This window comes from Ambystoma mexicanum, chromosome 1p (genome assembly GCF_040938575.1).
Source record: "Ambystoma mexicanum isolate Mex_15411 chromosome 1p, UKY_AmexF1_1, whole genome shotgun sequence".
NCBI classification, from domain to species: Eukaryota; Metazoa; Chordata; class Amphibia; order Caudata; family Ambystomatidae; genus Ambystoma; species Ambystoma mexicanum.
In genome coordinates, this window is record NC_090921.1 from 176,010,301 (window position 1) to 176,028,667 (window position 18,367).

An 18,367-nucleotide genomic window follows, 5' to 3' on the forward strand; every position below is an offset into this window, starting at 1 on the left:
TGATTTGCTAGACCAGACGTTTGGTGTGTTCTCATGCAGGTAAAGAGAATCAACATTGAGCGCAGAGGAGCTGGAGTGGGAGAGCATTTTGGCACCGTCCACATTGCTGAGTTGAACTACATATTGGCGTCTGGAGTTGCATTTTGATTTGCAGGATTACTTCATTGAACAGACTGTTTCAGAAGCGTGTCCAAGTCCTGTTAAAGGTTCCTGGGGAAAGATCTTCTAAATTGACTGCATCGGGCGTGGTAAAGAGTGAGCGGGGAGCAGTGCCTTAAAGATCTGTCAGTTTTTAAAACTCCGACTGGAAGTTTGCTGCACAGGTCATACGTTGTCAAACTGCACAAAGAATCTGCAAATCCTGGGCTCGGCCGCTCTGAACTGGCGCTCCCTCGCAACTCCGGAAACACTTCGCCACACTGCGCATGGTTGTAATTTGGGTAGCCTTATTGACCACTTCATTCCAATAGTTACTGGCTTTGCAACTCCTTTTTGTAAGACAAGAAGCTGTTTGGCTAGCACCCAAATGGGGTGCAGAGGGAGGGTGTGAGGGGGGTGGGGGGGTGAAGCGTATGCAATATAGCAGTACTTGGGAACTTCTGGGCTACTGATGGTTGTAGAATGGGCGAGTGCACATGTCCATTGGCAAAGGGGCTGATTACTAAATGAGAATGTAAATGCACCTGTAAAGTCCAACCTTGCTCCGGGACCAAGGACTGGGGTGTGGGTGGGTGGGTGATGGGAGCAGGGCTGATAAATTCTGAGTAACGATGGTAGACCCGCTTTACGATGATGAACCACGAAATGACAGTGGGTGGTGGACTAGTAGGGCTGGCCTATTGCAGGGAATGGCCAAACTGGCTCCTAGATTAGAGATGCCTCCACAGCCATGCTTTGCCAAACAAACCTATCGGGGATGCAGGTGAGTAACCGTGTTTGGTTATTATATTGAAGTTCTGGTGTCTGAGGGGGCCAATCTAATTTTTGTCTTGGATCTGTTTCGGGCTTTTTTGGTGTGTGGAGTGCATGTTTTTTTTTCCAACTGGTTTCTGGTTGGATGGCTGTAGTGCTGGTGTGCTATGACCTGTTGGCACCCCAGGAGCTGGGATCTGTAGTTTGGTAGGAACGCCCTTGCTATGAAGCTGAACTGGTTTCATTGGAAGTTTTAGAGCTTCCATGGCTTAACCCCAAAGAAGGCTGTGAGGGCAGGGGGATTGGTGGTGTATATTGGAAATGGCACCATTGTAGCTCACTTTGTTGCATATTTCTTTTGCCCCATAGTACGACGGCACCCACGTGATCACGGACAATGAAATCATCTTCAGACGGGAGGAGGTGCCTGTTGGCGCACCGTCCATCTCAAGAGATTCTGAGCACAAGTGAGTTATGTTTTTACAGGTGCCCTCTATTGGGAGGGGGGGGTGAACATTCAACTTTCAGGGTTGCATGGAAATGAAGACTGTCAGCTGGCTCAACATAACGCTTATGTTGACGCCGCCTGAAGGCCATAGAAAGCGCTGCTATTCGGTGAGTACTTCCGGACCTTCAGTGTGGACCTCTGCGTCCTTGTCGACTGGTGCGGCTTGCCGCATGTGTTCAATTTCAGCTGTGAAGGATCATGGGAGATTCAGTCCAAAATCTCTGGACGGCCCCATGGGTAACCATGCTCTAGTCGTACCTATATGTACGAAGGTGGTGTAAGGGCTTGATGGCACAAAGCCAGTGATTTTCTTGGTTTTAGTACCAGTTGAGGTACAAGTTAAAAAACACAAACCCCCTTGACTTATTGTCTAATTCTAGTCTCCTTGCCATAATGCCAAAGCTTGTCGACCAGTAGAGTTGCATGTTTGGGCAAACACGTGGCCATGCTGTGGCCCACCCAGGACATCTCTGGTGTGCAGTGAGCACGGTGTAGGAGTCTCACCACTTTATCCCTTCCATGACCAAATTGTTAATGAGCATCGCACTGCTGCATATGGTTAGTGGCCCAGAGCTAATGCAACTTGCGTTCCTTTCACGTGTTGACGGTTATTGGCGACCAGTGAGTACAGATGCACTCGTGCCAAAGTCAAACTTGGATTTCAAGTGTGCTGGGGACTCCAATTAAATGGGAGCAGTCTAGCCATAATGGAATACATGGTCCTATGGAGCAGTCTAGCCATATTGGAATACATGGTCCTATGGAGCAGTCTAGCCATATTGGAATACATGGTCCTATGGAGCAGTCTAGCCATAATGGAATACATAGTCCTATGGGTGTCTGGTTTATTATCCCAACTTCATTCAGGTTGTGCCTAGAACCATGTTGGATCTTAGTTACTTCACAACGTGGATGGTTCGTAGTCTATGCATCACTGAAGACGTGCCTTGGATGCCTTTCTTCAAGTGACATCCACCCAATGGAGGGCGCGTCTGAACCTGGTGGGCTTTAGGGACCATCGAAGGTTGCTGAGGGTCAAGTGTCTAGACTGCATGGACTTCAGTTGTGCTGCCCCTACAAAGGTCCATGACTTCATGTTCTGCAGAGCCTTTGTGCACTTTGACCTATTGGCTTACCATAGCTCAATGTAGCAATCGCCGAGCTGGACCTGTCCTTCTACTTGGGCCTTTAAAAAGATTGAATTGACGTTGTTGCCAAACAGATGGACCTGTAGAATCCTTGACTCGCTGGTGGTAAATGGTGGCTTCCTTTTTGTCATGGTAATCCAGGATACCACAATTGTCTCAGCTATCTGTTTTCAGTGACCGCAGTGCTCCAGGGTTCCTTTGAGTCAAGCAAATGAATGTTGGTTTATTTTTTCAGGTTGACCATCCGCTGCCGTTACGCCACCCAGCAAACGAAGACCATTTGGGCCAAGAAGAGCGTGCCCCTTCACAGAGGGCTCAGAGGTAGACTAGCTTCCCCAGAACAATTAATTGACATGCATTGGATACTTGTGTAGTGATTTGTGCCCAACTAAATCCCCCAGGCTGGTTTGGATTTGGAACGCGGGGTGTGGGGGGAGAAGAGAGGCGATGGGGCGTTAGTACATGTAAAAGGAATTATTCAGACATCTGAGAATTGTAGGGGTATGGGGATTATTCCGTACGTTGGGAGATGGAAGGTAGCTGGCATGAAGCCATGCCACAATTGTTTCACGCAAAGTATCGTGCATTGGTCAGTTTTTGGAGTTTCCCCATCGCTGCCAGATGAGCTGACTCCACCTTCTGAGCCCCACCATTGTATGCATGCCTGCCACTCACCTGATGGAATTAGCAATGAGTCACTGCCAGGAGTGGTGCTAGGTCAGGCAAAGATCTGGGGCTAAGCTAATGTTGCGACTGTCGAGGTGGCAGTGGTGGATGGGGGGGGGGGGGACTCTAGCCTTTTGGTTGTAGCCCCTGAACTTCTATCCAGCTCTACAACCAAGAACCGGGTCTATAGCCGCCTCAACTCCCCCTAGTAACGCCTCTGGACTCACTGCAGCATTGTAAGTGACCATTAAGGAGTGATTTGGAGGGTTCCTGGAGGTAGTGTTTTGAGGTCTGCCCTCAGTAAGTGCAAACTGATCGATGCTTGTGTATGATGTGGTGATACGGCTTGTGAAATGTGTACTCGGGACAAGTGCAGAGTAGGGCATCTTGTGTGATGGGCAGGGGTGTTGAGGCATGGTTGTAGTTGCAACAGTGGAAGCTGGGAATGGAAGTTCTGTGTGAGGGTGGGGCTTCCTTTCAGGGTGGAGTCTTTTGGATGGTGTAAGGGCGGCAGGTAGTTAAAGTGAAGGGGCTCCTTCTGGCAGTAGAACCCACGTGAGGTTTTAAGTTGGTGCTTCACCTGTTCCAACTTGTTCATTGGCAGAGCGTCAAAGGTGGTCTGTAGACATCAGTTGGGAGAGAAGTAGGATCTGAGGTGCCCAGACGAGAAATGGTCAAAGGTAGAGTTTAGGTTGGCGGGAGTGGGGTGGTTCACTAGATGTAAGGCAGGGCAGTATGAGGGTCCCGGGGTGCGTGAGTGGTGAGCAGAATAAGTCTGACTTTGGAATGACAGCCAAGGAAACTGCTTCAGAAGATCTGTAATGGTTGCTGGTTTCAAGCGAATTAGTGACGCCTACACGTTACAGGATGTTGGTGTGTGGCTGGAGACTGGCCAGTTGGGATCTGTAGAGGGCTTGTTGCAGCTGGGTACTGCTGTGAGAATGAAGCGTGCAGAAAGGTTTCGGGTCGATTGTGGGGGGGGAGGTTTGATTAGTGGAGCAAGATCTGGTGACAGCTTTTCGATGTTGTGCGGGCAGTTATTGCTCGTGATGGGTTGGCAGAAAGGGCTGTTGCAGATGGGGGGGCGTCGTGTGAGCAGCTAGAGCTCATTAGGGGTTGGCAGGAAGGGCTGTTGCAGAGGGTGTCCTGTCTTTTGCCTGCATCGAGGGGGGGGGGGGGATCTAGTTTGAGAATGCTGAGGTGGGGAGAAGGGCCTGGTGTGCGGATGGGAGGGGAGAAGGGCCTGGAGTGTAGTTTACCTGGGTGAAATTAGATGGGTGAAGTCGCTTGCAGTGCAGCAGTGGGTTTTCTGGATTTCTCGAAGTGTAGGGCTCCTGCATTTACACCGGCTTTGAGGGTAGAGCCGCACGGTCTGGAGTAGACATGGGTTATCCATAGTGGAGGGTGGGTTGTGAGGGCTGGTAAAGGAAGGGTACGTGTGGTGGCATTGTGAGCTTACAGCTAGGTAGAAGCCAATGAGACCCGAGAAGGTGGGGGGGAGGGGGGAGAGGGTGAGGTGGAGAAGGGGCACAAGGAGTCTGTTTTAATTTGGTTGGGTAATGGAGGGACCCTCCACCAGAGTGGGTGGTGGGCTACAGTGAGGGCAAATGGTGAGAGAGGAGGAAAGAGATCAAGAGTTTGGGTGTGAGTAGGCAGTTTATTTATTTAGGGGGTCGAAGGGCCGTCTGAAGTAAATCGAGTGCCTGGTGGTTGGCGGGCAGGGGATATTTTGGGTACATTGAAGTTGCCCATGATGAAAGGGCCTCTCTGCAGGGAGGTGTAGAGTTGGCCAACATTGGGAATGGAGTTGAGGGCCATGTGGCTGAGCGTGGTATGGTGGCAGGAGGTAGGGAGTAGGCATGGGAGCAGGACTGTTTTCCAGTTGCTTTGGGAGTAGTACATGTGCTTTACCCACTTGTGGGGGAAGCCAGGGACTGCTGCTTGCCACTCACTGCATCCTCTTATGGTTTATGCAGCTCAATAGGGCACAGCACACCCTTACATGTGCCTGGTCTAACTATCAGATTCTCCTACCCAATGCTGGACAGCTGGTGTGAGCCGCCGACTCTAGGTTGCCATTGTAGGGTATTCTGGATTGGAGACTACAGCTGCCATGCTTACAAGTGGGTGAAACGGATGAATTTCGGAGGAGGTCTGCGCAGATGCTGTAGTGTGCAGCATTAAAGTTCCCTTTCTCTTCCAGGATGAAGGGATTAAGACTTTAGGTAACACTGCCTGTGAGCTTGCGTTCAAACGTGTAGCCTCTCAAATGTACTCATTTACAGCTGGATTAGATTTTCCAGGGCAAAGCCTTGATGCACATGGACCTAAAGTCTGCTAGAGTTTGAGGCCTTGGCTCGTGCTTTGTGGGGAGTTGAGGTTTCAAAGGCGTCTGTGGCCTAGTGCTTAATATCTGGACTACAGGTCAAGGAGCTCCTGCTTGCGGGTAGATTGGCAGTAGTAGGTACTTCAGGTGGACTGTTCCCCTGGGTGCTTGAATTAGCCGTCCAATAAGCCTATTGGCTGTCACTAGACTCAGTTACTGAGGTTTAATCTTCCCCCCCGTTTCTTTTTCAGTGGAAAGGAAACCCGCAGTGAGGAGAGTTGCCCGGCATGCACCCAATCTGCAGCTAAGACTGGCCAAAGGTAAGGTTTCATGACTTGGATGCATGGCAAGGAGTGACTACGTTTTACATACACTGCACACATGGCATCTGCTAGTTCTGTGTTTGGATCAGAATTAACCTAAAAGGGTGTGTTGGCAATACGAGTACTCTTTGTTTTAGGCCCCAACTGTTGGATGAACATTGCACATGTCTAAAGTGACTACTGATCAAAGGGTTTCACCAAGCCCCCCAGTTCCCCCCACTCATTCTCATCCTCCCATGAAACTGAAGGCTGACTGGTACAGGATGCCGAGTCACCAGAATGCCAGAGGTAGGGAAAGTGACATCTGATGACATCACAGGAAGGGATGTCCTATGCCCTTTGACCCATCACATGACATCACATTGACACGTAATTCCAATGACCTAATTTGACAGGTGTGAAAAACATGCATATGCTTACATTTCATAAAATCCCAAACCAATACGAACATGGGCACAAGACTCAATTTTTTTTTTTTGTGGATTCCCAACCACATTTTAACTAGGGTGCCATCTTCCATGGAGGGGGTCATGTTATGACTGGGTAGCCCACTTCTAACAACATAGGCACTACCATGCACCGTACAGCCTTTTGACCATTTACTGCCATCTTGGAGCAATGATGGCGGCACATGGGAGGTCTAGTAATCAGCCAAGCCCCCCTTCCCAGTTGCTGCCATGATGGTGCGGTCAATGTGGCCTCGATTTGAGGATAATGCCGTCTTATGGCTACAGTCCAAATACACTTGTTACATTCTTTATATAGTTGTTTCTATCATGTCACGTGCACCCTCAAAGGTTCAGCAATGACGCCCAATGCTGCTTATTGCCCCTCACACCTGGTGCGGTTCACCTGTGTAACGGCGTGCCTCGCATGTCTAATTGCTATGTGAAGTGGAGCCTTGGGATTCCGCAGTAACGCCATATGCATGGTGTGAGCTACTGTGTGTGCAGGCTTGCATGCCATTTCTTTCCATGTGCCGAAGACCGCCTCCATGAACCAAAGCCACCACACAGTTCCGCTCTCTGAGGAGTGCTTGGAAAATGGGCGACGGCTGCAGTTTAACCCACAGCTGCTAGACTACAAAATGAATATCCGGGTCAGAAATGACACTCGTGATTTGTTGCTCCCTTTTCATTGTCCCAGCTGGCCGTGGCCGATGACCCTCATTTCTGCGCATTTAAATGCGCATCCATTTGTGGATTCCGGATCCACTTTTAAATGCGCGGAAACGCCCCCTGATTTGTGCAAATGTGCGAAGGGTTGCATGGGCATCTGAGGGCACGTTCCGATGTCCTTTGTGGGTTCGGCTGCTCCTTTTTTTTGGTGCAAGTGATGAGATGTACTAGCGCATGCCCTCACTTGCACTGAAGCGTTATTCTGAGCCCATTGCTTGGATTTGTTGGCGCGAGCGCTTATAATTACTTTTTTTATAATCCCTTACTAGTATAGCGCTTCCAGCAAAGCACTCATTTTACCCGGCAATGGAAATTGAACCTTTTGAGGTCGACGAATTGGCATCAAAGTTGACATTTTTGTTTGCGAAATTTCAGCCCAGTCCGTCATTCGATGCAATTCATTCTTTTGGTTTCTGGCTACTCCACAATAGCGCAGCAACTGCCGCACTAATATATATATATATTTCACTTCGCTGGTACTGTGGCGATTTAATTTTCTGTTTTATTTTGTGCCTTCGGCTCACCCCTGTTTTACTTTTTTCTCCTTGGTCTCATTTAATCTTACTTTCCTTGTATATACGCTGAATTTAGCTTCAGGTTGCCCGCCCTCCTGGCTTGCACGGGGCATCTTCCCGATGCGAGTCTGTCTTCAGACGTCCACGCTTTGTGCTGAGTCTCTCTTCACTGCCCCTGGGCCCTGCAGGCTGATTGATATTGCACATCAGCTTGGCAGGAGCCAGTTTGTCTGCCTCCCACCGAAGCGCCTCACTGCAGCAGAAATCTGGCCAAGTCTAGCCCATCTGAGCTCATCTGTGCTGCCGACGGGCTCTGGACTAGTTCTCATGAGAATGCTGCCTTGTTCTACCCGCAACGACCTGGTTAGCGCTGCTCCTTCGGCTAGTGTTCCCCTGGGCTGGTTGTCTGGCCTTTCCCGCTTCTCTGCAACACCAGGTGAAATGAGCGTGTTCATTAGCGGTTCATGCCGTCGACTGCTATGCCGTTTTACAGGACCCTTCTCTGGACCTGGTGATTGTCACACAGACGTGGTTGAAAGCTACCGCTGCTCCACTCATGGTCCATACCTGCCTCCGAGTATTGCTTACTCAGATTGGTTAAGGTCCCTCCCCGCTCAGGGGGCAGATTTGCTCTTTTGTATCGCTGTACTAACGAATGTTCTATTGTGACTTTCCAGCATAATCTTAACATGAGGCTTTCCTGCTCCTTGTTGTGATCTTTTCTTGGACTCGTATCGGCCGCCCATACCCTGGTTTCCACCTTGCCATTTCTGAGATGGTGGCTGACTTCACTCCAGTGTGGGACTCAGATAATACTTGGTCTTTAATATTCATGCAAACTACCTTATCTGATATGTTATTTATAACAAGCTTAATACCCAGAGGTTTCCATGCACAGACCCAGGGATCGAACCTGTGGTGCTGTCTCTTGCTTCCAAGGTGAGCATGTTGCCCCTGAGCTATCTCCGCTTTCACAGACCTTTGCTTGTCCCAGCTAGTAGTAAGTCTTGATCTTATTTTTGCCAGCTGTATTCTGACGACCATGTGGTATTCAGTTTTCTGTTGATGTCTCTCCTACTTCCTGGTCACCGGCCCTTCCCTGACCACCTTCACGACACTGGGGCAAGATTAAAGGTGCTGGTGTACAGGAGTGAGTGACCCTTGACAGGCCCATAGAAACGGAGCTCTCTCTCGTATTTTAAGACGAGATAGCTGCACCTTGAGGTGGATGGGGTGCAGGTATATTACTCCAACACCAGTCAATAAGGACAACTCGATGGTTTGGCAAAGGGAGTCCGTTCAATGACGAGTACAAAAAATGGGGAAACATGGAAATCAACAGTGATGTGATAGCCCGTCTCAACTCCCAACGACTTCATGCAATCAGTAACAGTTATACTCAAAATTTGTCATTGACTTGGAACACTCAAAAAGGTAACTTTACTATAGGTGCTATATCTGTATATGGTAACAGGAGTGGGAGGATTGGATAAACATCATTAGGTGGGTGTCGAAGCCCATCCTTCTAACATTACTCTTGAAGACGTCACTGAAAGTACAATGTCCCATAGGTTCTACTATCTATAGGACTCTAGATTATTTGGTCCACTATGATTGGGTTGGCTTCAACCCCCTGCATAAATCTCCACTTTAATTAGCAGCGCGCAGAATGGTGAGCCAGGTGCAGGATGCCCCAAGATTCACCCAGCCTCCCTTCCATCAATCAGTACTTTAGTGCTATGTGTCAATTAGTTGGCTGTGGTCGACCTCAAAACTATCTTGTCAGGAAAAGTTGTATCTTCTGTTTGGGAGATAGCCAGGCGTAGGTGCCTCTTCTCGCTCGGCTGGTCATGTACTAGCACACCATGAATCTGCTTAGTTTTCCTTCTATTTGTGCATTTAATTCTTATTTGCCTTGCCACCTGCCTGGGCCTCCTTATCTCGACCTTCACGGGGCAGGCTGTTTCGATTCTCCGGAGCTACTGACCCCACCTCCCTCTCTTGGTTTGACCTCTTTCCCAGGCATGAGCTGCTTCTTGCTAAGTTTCCATTCTGCAGTCTCTTCTTGTTTTAGCTGGAATATAAATTCTGTCCTGTTTCACCCCCTAGTAACCTGAGTTAATGCTGCTTTTGTATAAAGTGGATTCGCACTTATATAATGTGCTTTGTTGAGGTAGATGTATAGATGGCGCTTGCTGCTCTATTCTTCTACTAAGCATGGCAAGCCGCACTGTTTTCTTAGCTTCTTGCGGTTACAAGCATATGTACAGGAGTTAGCTGGTTGAATAGCTTCATCCTGCTTAACAGTTACCGTTTCTTTATATTTCAACATCGTCTCTCCTAAGTTCATGTCCTTATTCATGACATTTCATCTGTGTCTTTTGATTGTCGTTTCTTTCATTTGTGAGTCTGTCCGGGCCCTCATGACGTCACCATTGGTCTTCAATTAAGGCCTGTTGAGGTAGGGTTTTCTCAATGGGTACCTTGCTGCCCATGGTTGTCTGGTTATTGGTACTTCAATAGGTATTCTGATAGGCACTGGGCAGAGCCCTAGTGCGGCTCTCTGCTGGTTTATTTGCTCATCATACGTCGCATATCTCGGTGTGAACGTTCCTGGTACTTCGAAATGGGCAGCTGGAGTCTGGCCTAGATTTGGGACTGCCTATACACTGGTATCACTATTTACAGCCAGTGGGTACCCCTTGTGATCTTCTAACCTTGTGATCTTCTAACCCTCTTGTCGGCTATGGCTACTGCTAATTCATTTGTACCCCTTAAAGCTTCAGGGCCCTGTGGTCTTTCTGAGCCTTGGTTTTCGGCCGATCTAAATGAGTCGCCTGGCCCGAAGGCAAGCTGAGCACAAGTGATGCATTGCCTGTTGTCCCTTGACTCTTGCACTTTGCAAGGCTATGACTTTATCAACATGCAATCGTATAAGCCACATGTTTGTACTTTGCTTCCCGTGTGGAAGTTGCTGTAAATTCCCTTAAGGAATTATTTACTGGTTCATTCCCTCTCGTCCCTCCACTTATCTGGCAATCACGTTGCAAAAATGGACTTGTCCACATTCTTTGACGAAAAAATCACTATCAAAAAAATTGCTGGCACTGCGGCCCTGTCACTCCCAGTAGACACTGTGGTCCCTAGGCAGTCTCTCATGGTAGGTCTACCTTCCCAGTCTTTCAGGAATCTGAGGTTCTTTTAGCTACTCTCAGTATGAAATCGCCGTTTCTGCTGAACCTATTCCACTCTGCATCCTTAAATCCATCATTCGACATCGCACACCTAGCGACCTCTGCCGTTAGACCTTTTTCTAATGTGAACATTCCGGTTATACTCGCGCATGCTTTGATTATTCCTATTAACACCTACTCTGGATACTTCATTCTTTCAAATGTTTGCTCTACTTCTCTTTTCCCGTTTCCCATGAAGCTTCTAGAAGCTCTGGTCCCTCACCTTCACTTCTTTGAGGACTCTGGCTTCCTCGACCCTTTCCAGCCCAGTTTTCGACCTGGCCGGGAACGGAATCGGTCCTGGTGTTTAGCCAGATTGTGGATCAGGGTTCTATTGGGACCCTGATCCTGCTGGACCTTTCGCTGCATTTGACATCCGGGACCATGGCATCCTCATGGAGAGGCTGTCTGCTTGTGTCTCGGGGCACAGTCCTCGACTGGTTTGGGTCATTCCTTTCTGGTCGTTATCATTCTCTCATTCGGCTACTAGACCCCTCACTTGTGGTGTTTGCCATGGCTCTGCTGCTCTTTCAAATTGATTCACTCTTGGGTTTCAGTGTTTCATACACGGGTGAGGCCCAAATCTTGGCATGGCTCATCTCTCTCTATTGGCAATAGCTGAGCGGGGCCATTCCTTTCTCTGCAGTCCATCTCTGGATGGAAAAAATGAGCTTATCCGAAATGGAGAGCAAAAAACAGGTGCTTAGTCTGCTCCATGCTGGAATCCTCTGGGTGGTCCTCTGCCTTCTGGCTGTCAGAACCTGGTCCTCCCTCCCCAATTGTCAAGAACCTGGGTTTTCCACTTCATTGTCTATGCAGGTGCAGTATTCCAGTCAGTTATAAACAGCGCTTTCTGCGCAAGGTTTTACCTTTTCTCCCCTCTCTCCTTCATCCCTTGGTTGTCATCTGGGTCCTTGGATTATTGCAACTCGCTTTTTCTCGCTCAAACATTCTTCTCCAGTGATTGAAAACTCTGCTGCTAGGCTGGCCGATGGGGCTACTGGTTACGCCTGTCTCTTTTGAACACTCTGCATTAGTTCCCTGTGACCAAGCAAGTCAAGTTGAAGGTCCTTTGCATTGTCCTTCGGGCCTCCTATTGAACTGGGCCTGAATGCCTGCATGCCTTCAGGCTATATATCCCTCTTCGATCTTTGTGCTCCTCTACGGCCTTGCAGGTCATCGTGCTCCACGTGCGGGTGGTGGCTCGTTCTCTAACAGCGGCTCAGGTAAGGAACGCCACCCCAGCGACCCTTCGTGAGAGGCTCCACCATCTTTCCTTCAAGCGGGCCCTTAAGACTTTTCTGTTTACCGCTTGGTTTGCTCACGGTCTTGGAGTGCTACTTGTACAGTTCCTACCTCATTAGCACTGTGATGCCCTAGAAGCGCTTGTGGCGTTTGCCATGGCAAACGCCACAAGTGAGGGGTCTAGTAGCCGAATACAATACATACAAAATGTAGGCCAGAGCAACATCGAAACATGGAGTACTTTTAAACAAAATGATGTGAAACGTTAGCCTCCCTTGCCTACAAGGATGACTGCTGAGCTCCAGCTGAGTCTTTATCCTGTGTAATAAATGCAAAGCTTGGACGAACCTCTGCAATCCCAGACCAGGGGTCGCAAAGGCAGTGCTAGAGGTTGCAGGGAAGACTCCATGGGTCGCAGCACCGACCCCTCGTGACCTCCATGATCTCCATGGCGGTGCGGACCTGGTAAATTCTTACTTTTGGTTTAAGCTGGTCCCCACTGCCTAAGGCACGACGGGCTGTAAAAAGGCAGCATACACCTTTTGCTCTCCACGTGGCAGCGTTAACAATTGATTCCGTTGACGCCCGCCTGCTTTTTGCTGGTGTGAAGAGCAGGCACTCGTCCAATACATTTGCACCAGCAGGAAAATGCATGCCTGCGCAAATGCGTGTGTTGTAGCAGAGTAAGGGGGTGGCAGAATCGGAATTGCGATCCACCCATCAGCTCTGCCATAAAAATGCATGAAATCGGCTGCACCGTTAATTGAATGAGAAAGTCCAGCCAAGGCCTTTTATGCTTTTGGTTTAAATAAGCCGTTCAAATTAGAATATAAAAATGTGGTGAACTGTTTTTTTTGTCACATGATCAAGTGACACATGGGCGCTCCTATTGGTTGAACTGTGACATGATTACATGTGCAAATGGAGTATCTCCCAGTTAACAGCTCCTTTGTAGCAGCCTGCATTTTCCAGTTCATATTTCAGTAGGGCTGCACCAGCCTTTCATGAAGCTGACGGCTCGTACTTTACAATGAATAACAGCACGAGGAGTTGGACATGAAGCACTATACATACATATGCTAAAGTACAATTTATTTTAACTGGAGATGGGAAGTCTAGGCCATAGTACTGTATTTTTTTGCAAAAGATTTTAGGCATCGAACATCAAATCAAATTAACCCTAAATTAAATATAACGCCTAGTCTGGGGCCTCCAGTCTGCCTGGCCCATACAGACTAACGATAATCGCCAGCTGCATCTTTGCAAATCTAGCCCATCAGAGGAATGCAGGGTCTTTTTGAATGTTGGAAATGATCCGAAGGACCTGCTTTATTTTGTCTGCACACTCTGCAATCCTTGATCGGGGGATGCAGTGCAAGGTGTGCATGGAAGTCACCAGCCTGCAACTCCTGGTGACCCCAGGGACGTACCATGGACTGGTATTGCTGCAGCAAATGACAGCTGCTGAACTTTGGGCGTCATGCTTTTCCCTATCGTCTGCAGGAGGGGGATAAAATGTATAGTGCAGGGCTACGGGGTGTAGTTCTCGTATGGTCCAATCTCTAGCCATGCTCTGGGGCTGGAGATGAAGCAGTGATGGGATCATTTATAACCCGCCCAATACTGTACCAGAGTTCGGTGTCGAGGCGCGGATCTGGGATTTGCTCTTCTGTTGCTCTGCGTGGTCTTGCTTTTAAGACGAGCGCGTTGCCCTGTGCTATCCTCCGTCCACACAATAGCATCGTTATGTTTGTGTGGTGCGCAGTAGGGTAGATGTTGGCTCATTTGTCTCCGGAGGATAGCTCAGGGGCAACCTGCTCGCCTTGGAAACAAGACGACACGGAGCAACAAACATTCGATTCCCCAGGTCCGAGCTTAGAAACCTCTGGGTATTAAGCGCGTTGTAAATAACCTATCCTAATCATTAGGGAGGGGGAGTGGTGGGACCTAGATTATATGACCGCACAAATGGAGATTTATTCAATCCAGTGTCCTAAAGCATGTCAGCCTAGCTTGGATTGCCTGTATGAATACTTGAATTAAGGCAGGAGGTTAGACATGTAAATGTTCACTGTTGGCCTCTGTACCAGGTGTTGGCAACCTTTGTTTATTGGCATGGCTGATGGGGGGGGGGGGGGGGGAGGGATTGTAGTCCAAACTGGAGACGGTCAATGAGGGATCAAGGGAGCTGTAGTCCCAACATCTGCAGAGCCGCGGGTTGTGCACTCCTGCCTTATACAGGGAACTGGATCAACATGGCTCGGGGGCTGCTGTAGGACTTGTGGCTGAGTCCAAGCTTTTAGTATTTGACTGATGCTACTTTACTTTTTAGAAGGATAAGCACAGTTGAAGACTACTCCTATTTGGAGCCTTTCTCTTCTGTGCCCCAGTTTTCTGTGACATGGCAACCTGTAGTCTCGTTTCTATCAAGGTCAATATGGGGGGGGGGAAGGATCTAGACTGCATCACAAGCAACAGCCTTTACTGTGATTCAGGGGAGTTGCTAGGTCTGGAAAAGACCCGGGGCTAAGCTGATGTCGGAACTGTTGGGACTGGGGGCTAGCTAGTCTTTTGGCTGTAGCTCCTGAGATTCTATCCGGGGCTACAACCAAAGGATCAGGGGCTATAGCCCCCTTAGCCCCCCCTAGCAACACCCCTGCTGTGATTGATGTCGCCACATTTGGGAACTTGTGTGCAGGCAAATCCGTTTGCCTCTTTTTTAAAAGGAATGGATGCGATTGGTTGTCAACTGCAGGAGTGTTTTGAGTTGCTCTTTGTTTCTTTCAGATGGTTCTTACAACAAGTTCTACTCTGCTGAGGACCTGGCCTTGCTGAGACTGGCCCCCCAGACCCTGTACTTGGATGTGTACCTGCTGCCGCATGGCGATCAACAGGAGGTGGTACTGGAGGACTGCTGGGCAACGACCGTGCCGGAGCCTGATGCGGTTACGCGATGGGACTTCATATCACTCAGGTATGTGTAGCAGATGGGACAGTGGAATGGAGTGGCAAGCTTTGTATTGAGGTTGGGAAGAGGGTTTTGGGGGTGGGTGCCCTCACATGAGCAAGACTGGTGGTTCATGAGGTTCTCTTGTTGTGGGAGAAGGTGCACTCAAACCATTAAGTCAACGACTTTCCTAGATCACTAATTTCCAGCTGTGGGGCCGCGCAAGAAGTCCTCATTTCTAAGAGGATCTGCTGTCACCTCGAAGGCCTCACTCCTTGCTGCCCAGGTGGCATTGCTTAACCTGGCTGCCATATCTTCCCAAGCCTCAACAGAAGGCCCTGAGGTTGCTGGAGGGTCACGTGTGATGTCAGAATCGGTTGCGAGTAATGGAAGGCTGGAAGTCTGGGTCTAAAAGGAAAATGGCAGCACATGGATGGGGTGGATCTAAAAGGAAAATGGCAGCACATGGATGGGGTGGGTCTAAAAGGAAAATGGCAGCACATGGATGGGGTGGATCTAAAAGGAAAATGGCAGCACATGGATGGGGTGGATCTAAAAGGAAAATGGCAGCACTTGGCTGCATTAAAGGAAAATGGCAGCACTTGGCTGCATTAAAGGAAAATGGCAGCACTTGGCTGCATTAAAGGAAAATGGCAGCACTTGGCTGCATTAAAGGAAAATGGCAGCACTTGGCTGCATTAAAGGAAAATGGCAGCACTTGGCTGCATCAAAGGAAAATGGCAGCACTTGGCTGCATTTTGACTGCAATGTTTCTGCTTGACTTTGGGGAAGTTGATACTGTAGAGGGGCCGAAAGGGTCCGGTTAAATCCTAGCCCCATCCCAGTCTGGCAGGGCAATAGGGTGGCTGTCGTTTTGGTCGCCAGGTTGTGTGGCCATCCTGTCGGTGTGGAGTAGTAGCACCACAATAAGAACTCTGCAGTGATGTAGCCAGCTGGCTGTCAATGACCGGGTGAAATTCTACTTGCAGGTGCCCCGTGGGCAAGGCTTCCCACAGAACCACTATCCAGGACAGAGCTCTGAAAAACGTGAAACAGTTTGCAGTGAAGACTGATGGGCTCCATGGGCAGGTAAGGGATGCGGCTTTAGGTTCCTGCGGCCATTTTGTTTTCCGCCACTTTGCTGCCTTCAGTTTAAGCTTTAAACTGAATCGTGCTTTGCTGGTGGGTGTGCGAGGAGTGTATTGTGCACTTCCGTTGTCATGTCGTCTTGAGCACCCACAAGACCTGCAAGATGTAGCATGCCTTATTGTAATGTTTCTCATTGTGCAGGCATTTGCTCTCTTCTGGGCTATTAGACGGTGAGATTTGGTTGGAGAAAATGTATAAAACGCCAACAGTCCTAACACTGTCGCCCTGAAGGTGCTTGGACTGTGGCTTCCATATTGGTGGTTTGCACAGCGCGCCTTTCGTTTCATGAGCCCTTCCTGCAGTCTCTTGCCATGGCAACTGAATGAACATTGGCACTTGGTGCTAAATCAAACAAATATTGACTTTCCAAACTTTCATATTTGGGATACTTGTACCATGAATTCTGAGACCGAATTACTGCCCAGTAAATATCAGACTGAGTCCCACTGAGCCTTTCAGGGAAGATGGCTGCCAGTGTTTACGCTTGCTTTTCTTCCCCAGGTGTACATCCATTGCCTCGTGTCCATCTGCGATGGGAGCCAAGCTACTCATGAGGCCTGTGTGCAGACCTGCGATCCCAATGACGAACGGACTGGTCAGTATTGGGGTGAATTGGTTTGGACGGGTACCGAGGGGTCGGTGATAGTCTTGCGGTTTCCTGATTGGTGACGCATTCGCAGGGGAGGTTCGGAGCCCCGAAAACTGGTGCATACTGTCTCTGCTAAATGGGTTGCGATACCCCTTCCTTTCACTCCAGCCACCCAAAAGATTGAGGGTTGCGGTGCAAGTGCTAAGGGAATGGGAGGTTTTTTAATGGATTTTGCACAAAATCTATGTATGGTCGGGATGGGTTTTGGTTAATGTAGGGGGACTAAGAGGGAGGGGAATGTGGGGCTCCCCTGCATATATTTGTGGCACAATCTACCATTTAAAAAAAAAACAAAACAAAAAAAAAATGGTCAAAAGGTATCTTTTTTTTTTTTACACGATTACTCTCCCCTATTTAGGTAAAACTAGTAATTGCAGTGGGTGGAAAGTGACAATGCTAAAGTTCCAAGTTCTTTACAAATAAAACATGAGATGGGAGTGACGTCACCAGAAATTTGCGTATCAGTGAAATATGCACTTTTCATTTAATTGGCTTTGCGTAACGGAACAAAGTGCTATCTGGTGAATGGGAATTTTCCTTTCCAAAAATCAACACAAAATGTAACCCAAGACAGATATGTTCTTCTAATCGTGTTGGAAAATGATGTATGGTGTACAGTTGGTTTGTGGCACAGGGGTACATGTGACCTTTCCCCCTTCAGTCGTTTCGGTCCTATCTGGTTCTCTGGTGCAGTGACCAGCCTGGGAATCGCTATTGTAGTAGGATACATCGCTAATGCTGTCTCGGAACTCCACCCATCTCAAAATCAACCCCGGCAAGTCTGAGAATGATGACATCCAACAACCAAGGAAGCAACCACTACATCCCATGACCCACAACTGGGAACACATCCAAGTTGTCAAAAACCTTGGATTCCTAATGGACAATGAGCGAACATTAGAAATGCAAGTAAATGCAATATTCAAGAAATGCCTCTTCCATCCGCACACAGATTATAACGTTCCTCTCCTTCATGCACAAAACACTGGCCATCATCTCCCTCATCTCTAGGGTGGACTACGCTAGCATCCTATACCTCGGTATGATGGACCATTTCTGAAGAAATTCCAACATATACAAAACTGCCAGACTACTCCTCGAAGGGAGCACATCATAATCCCCTTCAAAACAATGTGCCTAAAACACAGCAGTCCACGGCCAGGGAGCTGGATTCCTACATAAATTCACTATCTACCAGCTGACTAGAACACTCTGATCCAGCGACGACATCCACCTAGAACATAAACCGCACACCACAAACTGTGGATCAGCATTCTCCTGCCTATCTCTTAAACTTTGGAACCCCCCCCCCCATCCCCCAGAAATATGATCCATGAAGGACCTGTTGGTCCCGAGTTGAAAACCCACGCCCCTTGAAACTGACACACAACTGGAAAAGACTGAGTAGGCTGATCCAGAGCAAGTATAGTCCCCCAAATGGGAGGGGTAGACCCAGGGGTACCAGTTTCCCGTACAGGGTTGCAACTGGAGAGAACCTGGACTGACTTGATTAGACCACAGAGGGCGTTAGATTAAAAGGGAGGCCTCCCATGCTCTGATCAGATGGA

The 18,367-nt window shown here is 48.7% G+C and overlaps 1 protein-coding gene across 1 annotated transcript in view; it reads left to right on the forward strand.

Moving 5' to 3' along the window:
* LOC138487915 (uncharacterized) overlaps positions 1-18,367 on the forward strand; it is a 145,281-nt gene that overhangs the window by 121,861 nt on the left and 5,053 nt on the right. The window contains exons 16-21 of the mRNA XM_069614928.1: positions 1,282-1,379; positions 2,804-2,889; positions 5,812-5,880; positions 14,842-15,028; positions 15,991-16,090; positions 16,652-16,745. Coding sequence (XP_069471029.1) covers positions 1,282-1,379; positions 2,804-2,889; positions 5,812-5,880; positions 14,842-15,028; positions 15,991-16,090; positions 16,652-16,745 — 634 coding nt within the window. The remainder of the gene's footprint in view (positions 1-1,281; positions 1,380-2,803; positions 2,890-5,811; positions 5,881-14,841; positions 15,029-15,990; positions 16,091-16,651; positions 16,746-18,367) is intronic.